General features: G+C 44.1%; 1 protein-coding gene across 2 annotated transcripts in view; it reads right to left on the bottom strand.

Annotated features, from left to right (window-relative positions):
• Positions 1–2,310: 2,310 nt before the first annotated feature.
• The window catches only part of pdcd6ip (programmed cell death 6 interacting protein), a 22,106-nt gene continuing 17,282 nt past the window's right edge, over positions 2,311–7,134 (bottom strand). For both annotated transcript variants that reach the window (XM_034094294.2, XM_034094295.2), the window contains exons 12-18: positions 6,071–6,240; positions 5,378–5,626; positions 4,863–4,997; positions 4,566–4,660; positions 4,265–4,382; positions 3,960–4,159; positions 2,311–3,378 (exon numbers count right to left, since the gene is read on the bottom strand). In XM_034094294.2, the coding sequence (XP_033950185.1) occupies positions 3,198–3,378; positions 3,960–4,159; positions 4,265–4,382; positions 4,566–4,660; positions 4,863–4,997; positions 5,378–5,626; positions 6,071–6,240 (1,148 nt within the window). In that variant the 3' untranslated portion in view covers positions 2,311–3,197. The remainder of the gene's footprint in view (positions 3,379–3,959; positions 4,160–4,264; positions 4,383–4,565; positions 4,661–4,862; positions 4,998–5,377; positions 5,627–6,070; positions 6,241–7,134) is intronic.

Here is a 7,134-nt window from a genome sequence, read left to right as displayed (position 1 = left end):
TTTGATCCTGTAAAGCACTTTGAATTGCATCACTGTATGAATTGTGCTATACAAATAAATTGCCTTGCCTTGCCCTTGTTAGAGAAACGCGGATTTTGGGTCCTTAGCTTGAAAAAGAAGAAGGAGAGGAGGCGGAGCTAATGCCTGATCAGAATTCTACCGGAGATAAAGTTAAATTCGGCTGTAATAAAACGCCATCCTGTTTAAACCACGTGAAGGATTATTTCTGAAATAGTATGGAGCTCAAATGCTTTTTCTCTTGCAGGTTTATCACAAGGTGAGTTCTTTTTTTATTTCCTGCTTTTTAAAACACATGTGCTCTACAGTACAGGTTAGCTCTGAGTGTTAGCGAGGCTTGCTAATGTAAACAAAGACGAGATTACGTCAGGCATTGTTTCTGATAGCAACTTTATGTGGGTCCGCCGCCGCTATGACGTCACAGCGGATGGAATCTGTATCTGCTCGTTGTACACCGGTTTAAAAAAAGATTTGGGTACGGAGGAAAAGAGAGGGTTTTATTTTCTGACGCTGCGTGAGTTCCCCGACGCACCGGGGACACATATTTAAAAGACATCACAAAGTGCATTTTGCACGATAGGTCCCCTTTAAGCTAAATATTCCAAACATTTATCCGTTACGTTGAGCTATTTATTCCAATCTTTTACTTTAAGCCAACTATTCCAACATCCATCCATTTTTTTTTAGCCTGTCTGTCAACCATGTATCTGTTACTTTTAGCTTAACTATTCCAACTGCTTGTTATTTCTTCCTAATTATTTGAACCGTTTACCTTATGTTTAGCTAACTGTTTCGACCCTACAGCATGTTTGATAACGACTTTCATTCTCATTTTAGCACCTTGTGTTTAGGTGTTACAGCTTCCCATCATTTTTTAAATTATTGAGCTTCTTCACAACTTTAACAGATACCCCTTGGCATAGGCTGAAGTAGCTCCTAATTTGGAATAATTATTAATATATTATTAGAGAATTCACAACTTTAATTGGGTACTTTTGTGATAATCAACATCACAGCAAATGAAACACAGGATTCAGCCCTATTGCGGTAGAACACATGGTAAGGAGGAGAGAAAAGCGATGAGAGGAAAGAGTGGGGGTGTAAGAATAGTGTGAGCACCAATATGGCTGAGTGCGTATAGTTTGGGAGCCATTAGGCAGAAGGTAATTAATACCTGTCACCGCAGTGCTCCGTTCACTGCCTTTATTCTGTTTCAGACCAATTAAAATATGACACTCCTCTGGTGGAGAACGTCTTGTTAAAATTAAGCGCTTGAGACGCACAGACACCTTTGATAAACACACCCAGAGCTACAATTGGCTTTGGCAGCAACGCTGTATAGATAGAGAGGGACATGACTGTGTGCAAGTGTTGTGTCACTTCCAGTAGGAGATGTAAGCGGTTAGATCTGATTAAAAGTGTGTATCCTTCCTTATGAGTTTCACTCTCTCAAACACACATACACTCTGGAGACTGACGTGATGTTATGAGACGTTCATGAGCCAAGAGATACTGACCAGTGAAGACAACTCACTGCCAACGATTTGCAGTTTGAACAGACAAATGGTAAGCAAAAACAGATGAGCCAGGGGAGAGGGAAAATAAATGGAGGAGAGAGCAGCTCTCTCAGCTGAGGAAATAAAAAGCCAGGTGGTTTTTAAAAGAAGCTTAGAAGCAAAGGAACATATGATGAAGAGAGTGTGAAGAAGGGAAACAAAGGATGGGAGAGCGCTGGGGGAAAGTGAAATATGGTGTTTTTTTATTTAAGCAGATAGGAACTCTAGAAGATAGATTAGACGAAGAGAAGAGAGGGGGAAATGGAGAGAGAAGTCGAGTGATGGATGCAGGCAGGGAACCAGCAGCTCTCTGCCAACATCTCCATGCATCCTTCCAGACACCAAACTGCGCTGCCATCTGCCTCCCTGCCACACACACACACACACTCATAAGGAGGAGATATGTGAAATCATTAGCGTCTCCTGACACTGAATAAATATCTGGGGATGAAATCTGTCTGTGGAGAAATCACCTATGATATGAAATATGATTGGATGAGATCATAACCTCACCGGAACGTAATTTGCATGTCATCTAAATGGGATCTGCCCCCAATGTTCGGAGGTCAAAAGGGGTATGATTAGTAGGATGGCACAACTCACTCTCCGATTGGCTAAGAGGAGAGATAACTGGTGAACTTCTGGTCAGCTGCTGCTCTCTCAGTGAGCTGCAGGACTGCCCTCTTCTGGCTGCTTTACAAATGTCCACAGCTTGATACAAAAAAACAAAACACAGTTAAAGATATTCTGGCTGGCAGTCGGTGTTTTTAATCACATTAGAGCTGAGGAATAAAAATAAACACAAAGAGCATGAGAGTGCAGCACAAAGAGTGTCTTGGTTAACCACATAGTCTTATTTATACATATATTTATATAATAGAGCTATTTCTCCCACTTGTATAGCGTCTGATTGTAACACAGAAATATACCAACATTCCCTGGGTGAAAGCGAAAAGAGCAAAAGTCTCAACAGTCATCTTCTACATTAGAAAACCTACAGGCCATTCGTTTTTATAGGTTTATACATCAGCGAGGCATTGGTATTCATTACAAAAATAGGAATATAGTTGATATAGAAGCACTGGGGGTTGATTGAGTGGGTGGGGGTTGCGGGTGACGCTGTGCCCTCCTATCAGATGACCACCCACCCGCCCACCCAACACATAAACCCTAACCAGAAAACAAAGGATTCTGTGCGCCTCCACGAGTGTTTTACAGCAGTCCAGCCCAGGCAAAGAGTAAGTTATCAATGGACACCAGTTAGGGTTTAATTTAAACAATTAACAAAACCATTAGAAAATGAGTACTTCAAAAATAACCATACAGGCAAAACAGGGGGTTAGTGCATTGTTAAAAGGCTGAAAATAATTTAGAAAAAATAACCCAAAATCATGAGCTAGGGTAGAAAACAGAGGGCAGGAGGGGAATGAGAATAAGATGTAGAAAAGGAAGTGCAGAGCAGCTCTGAGATCGCACCTAACTTGAGTTTCTATAGCTGCTGTTAGTGAGAGAAAACAAAAGATGAGAGGGGAGCTAATGGAGATAACTTGTTATTGCTGGGGTTATTTTTTATTTGGTGTTAACTGGTGATAAGAGGGATGAGGGGGTGAGGGGAGTGTGGAGTTATTGCTGAGGGTAGTAGGGCTGCTGTTGAGGGGGTTGCTGGGGGTAGCCAGGGTAGGGCTGTCCGCCAGGAGGGGCTGCTGGGTAGCCTCCCTGTCCTGGAGTCTGCTGGTACGGCATGTACGGCATGTTGTACTGGCCATAAGCGTATGGATTGTAGCCCATAGGCATCTGATAGTACCTGCATGGGCACAGCAACAGAGAAAACAGACGTCAACGTTTAAGTTATATTTCAACATCTTGGGAAATATGGGAAGATAATATGGGAAATCCTTTATGACAACATGATAAGAAGATCAATATATTTGTTTTAAAAGATGCCTGGACAAATTCTTGATGTACGGTTTTAACATTTCAATGTTCTAAATAAACTTTTTTTTATAAACATAAAGATCGGACGCCTGTTCTAAGTGTCATATTCAGGTTATATCGAAAGGCTTAGACAAGCTGGTACATTTCTAACTGTTGCCACATAGCCAGTGAAACATTTTAGAACCATATGTAGCAAACATTGGCTGGAATAATTCAATAAATCTGCATTTCTGTCTTTGTTACTTTGGAAATAGTTATCTGAGGTTGTTACCAGGCAGTCACTGACTAGGGGATACACCTGTGTTATCTTGTTTGGTTCAATTTGAAAAGAGAAAGACTGCATACGGGTCAGATAACCCTGGCCCAACCCTGGTCATTCTTGTTAAAGAGGAATGACTTCTGTGTGTACTTTAGTACTCAGAAGAATCTGTATGTTGTGATGTGACTCACCCTTGGTAGCTGGGGTAAGGGGGTCCCTGGGCCTGGGATGGGGGGGCCAAAGGTTGTGGGTTGCTGTTGGGAGGGCCAGTGGGGGTTGTGGCGGGATTGGGGGAGGCTGCCTGAGGGTTGAAGCTCGGTGGAGGAGGCCTGGCTGGGGGATTGGGCTTCATCTGGGGGGGCTGCTGCTGGGCCTGCTGAGGCTGTCCGGTCTACAAGGGAATGGAAAAGAAGACAGACGGATCAATATGCAACCATCAGCCTCACATCTGCTGCAAAGGTATTGAACGTTTGACTTTGTTTGAGTGGCTGCTTACAAAGACGGTTCTCGGCGCAGGGGTCGGGCCTCCAGCGGGGGCTGCTGGGGCGCTCTGATAGGCCGGGACGTTGAAGGATGGAGCGCTGGGCTCTCGGGCGATGCTCTGCTGCAGGTCCCTGAAACAAGAACTCTAGCATCACAAACAGGAACTGTGCTGCTGTGTTCCTTTATCTACATGCATGCATCAGCTCTCACTCTTATACTGCATCCAACTTAGAGCTTATTTTATTCCCTGGCCAACCCATAAGACTTTAATAACACAAGCCTATCTGGTAGCCAAAAAGCAGGAAAGTACATACTTAAGTAGTTCATCCCGCTCTGTCTTGCGAGCGAAAACGATGTCACTGCATTTATTCTGGAACTTAAGCAGGATTTCTGTCAAGTCGTTGTAGAACTAAAAAGGGAAGAAAAAAAAGGGACATATATAAATCACCGGCCCTGCAAAAATACCTTGACTCACAAAAAACAAACAAAGAAAACAAGTTTGCCACAAGATATATATATATATATATATATATATATATATCCTTTATTCAACCAGGTAAAAAGTGCATCAATGCAGTATAGTAGTGCGGCGCGTTGTGCTGAGTGAGTACCTTGGTGCCTTCGCGCAGGTTGTTGCTGATCTCAACGTAGCTGTCATGGGCTGAAGCCAGCTTCTTCAGGACCTCCTCCCTCTGGTTGGCCTCCGTGTTGGACTGCTTCAGACTGCTGAACTCCTGGTGGGACGTCTGGAAGAAGATCACAGGTCAAAAAAAGATTAACCGCCTCTCAGAGCGCAAGGTTATTTATGCACAGTAAACTATAAATTACTTCTTCACACATAGCTTTGCAACTGAGAGGGTTTTATTCACTCTTTGGATGTTATCTGAACCCTTGTGATACTTGCATGTGTTTTTTGTTTGATATAGGTAATGCTTTACTGATTTTAGTGACTTTTTGTTTGGTGTAATACAGAAGAAGGTCAAATATTAGCTCACTCTTTAAGTTGGTGGAAAGCTTCTGACACGTGACCCAGTTAAGAAACATTCTCCATTATTTAGGCCACTTTCTGCTCACTATTTTTCTTCTGACAAATGATATTCTTCCCAAACGGTGTGTTAGAGTTTACCTGAACTTGTCCCAGCAGCTCTTCCTGTGTGCGGAGCGTGGCCTGCACCCTCTGGTTGTAGGCGCCGTACAACTGGTCGAGCTTGGAGAGTGACATCTGCTCCTCGCTGATGGCCCCGTCCTGGGCGAGCGAAGTCAGGAAGACGGTGGACATGTCAAAGGTCACAGCCTTGATCTCTTCCTCCAGGGTCTCCCTCTCCCGCTTCATCTCGTCCAGCTGGGCGAGCTGGGAGCGCAGCACGTTCACAACCTGCGTGTAAAGGAGGAAGATGGAGATAATGAACAAAAGGAGCAGTTCAGTTTTACACATCTTGACCTTCAGTGCTCTAATCAGGCCTCTCGCACTTATGATGCCTCCACTATACAATTGTTTGTCCTCTTAAGTACGAATAAAGTGTAGCTGTGGAGAGACTTCTTTCATGCGCTTTCCCAGTTCTGCTTGCTTAGTTATTTAAGTTCCCAAGAGACACACAATGCCAAGTCAGCAAATAAAATGAAAAATGGAGCTACTGTAGGAAGTAGGGACAGGGCCATAAAGCAAAAAATGTCCACTGGGTATTTCTGTACAGCAGGGGTCTATGCTTAAGTGACACACTAAATACCTTGGTAGGCGACACCGCTCAAGCTAAAAAACAACCTTTAAGAATAAAAAGGTTTTACATTTTCTGGCTGTTCAAACAAACATAAAACAGACCTCGCTGCCCTGCAGTGTCTTGGTGGGGTTGGCGGACGGGATGGCAGCGTTGAGCTCGTTCTCTGGTTTACACAGCAGGGTGATCATGTCACAGTGGGCGTTGTAGCGGTCCCTCACCACCTGGTCCGCCTGAACAGCCTTGTCCAAGATGTTGCTGAAGTTAGATCCCTCTGGGAGAGAAAAGGGAGGGAAGATTAGAGGTGACATGAGAAGGAAGCGGAAGAACTGGGAAGCTTTGACTGCAGTGGATGACATGTAGATAAACTTCAATGAAGCACGGCAAAAAAAAGGAAAACGTGTAAACTGTGTCTGTCTATGTGTGTCTGTCTGTCTATGTGTGTCTGTCTGTGTGTGTGTGTGTGTGTGTGTGTGTGTGTGTGTGTGTGTGTGTGTGTGTGTGTGTGTGTGTGTGTGTGTGTCTGTCTATGTGTGTGTGTGTGTGTGTGTGTGTGTCTGTCTGTCTGTGTGTCTATGTGTGTGTGTCTATGTGTGTCTGTGTGTGTCTGTCTGTGTGTCTATGTGTGTGTCTATGTGTGTGTGTCTATGTGTGTGTGTGTGTGTGTGTGTGTGTGTGTGTGTGTGTGTGTCTGTCTGTCTGTCTGTGTGTGTGTCTCTATGTGTGTCTTTGTCTGTCTGTCTGTGTGTCTCTATGTGTGTCTTTGTCTGTCTGTCTGTCTGTCTGTCTGTCTGTCTGTCTCTATGTGTGTCTTTGTCTGTCTGTCTGTCTGTGTGTGTGTCTCTATGTGTGTCTATGTCTGTCTGCGTGTCTCTATGTGTGTCTATGTCTGTCTGTGTCTGTCTGCGTGTCTCTATGTGTGTCTTTGTCTGTCTGTCTGTCTGTGTGTCTCTATGTGTGTCTATGTCTGTCTGCGTGTCTCTATGTGTGTCTATGTCTGTCTGTGTCTGTCTGCGTGTCTCTATGTGTGTCTATGTCTGTCTGTGTCTGTCTGCGTGTCTCTATGTGTGTCTATGTCTGTCTGTCTGTCTGCGTGTCTCTATGTGTGTCTATGTCTGTCTGTCTGTCTGTCTGTCTGCGTGTCTCTATGTCTGTCTGTCTGTCTGCG

Source organism: Pseudochaenichthys georgianus, chromosome 11 (genome assembly GCF_902827115.2).
Source record: "Pseudochaenichthys georgianus chromosome 11, fPseGeo1.2, whole genome shotgun sequence".
Lineage (NCBI taxonomy): Eukaryota > Metazoa > Chordata > Actinopteri > Perciformes > Channichthyidae > Pseudochaenichthys > Pseudochaenichthys georgianus.
This window is presented reverse-complemented; position numbering and strand designations above follow the sequence as displayed.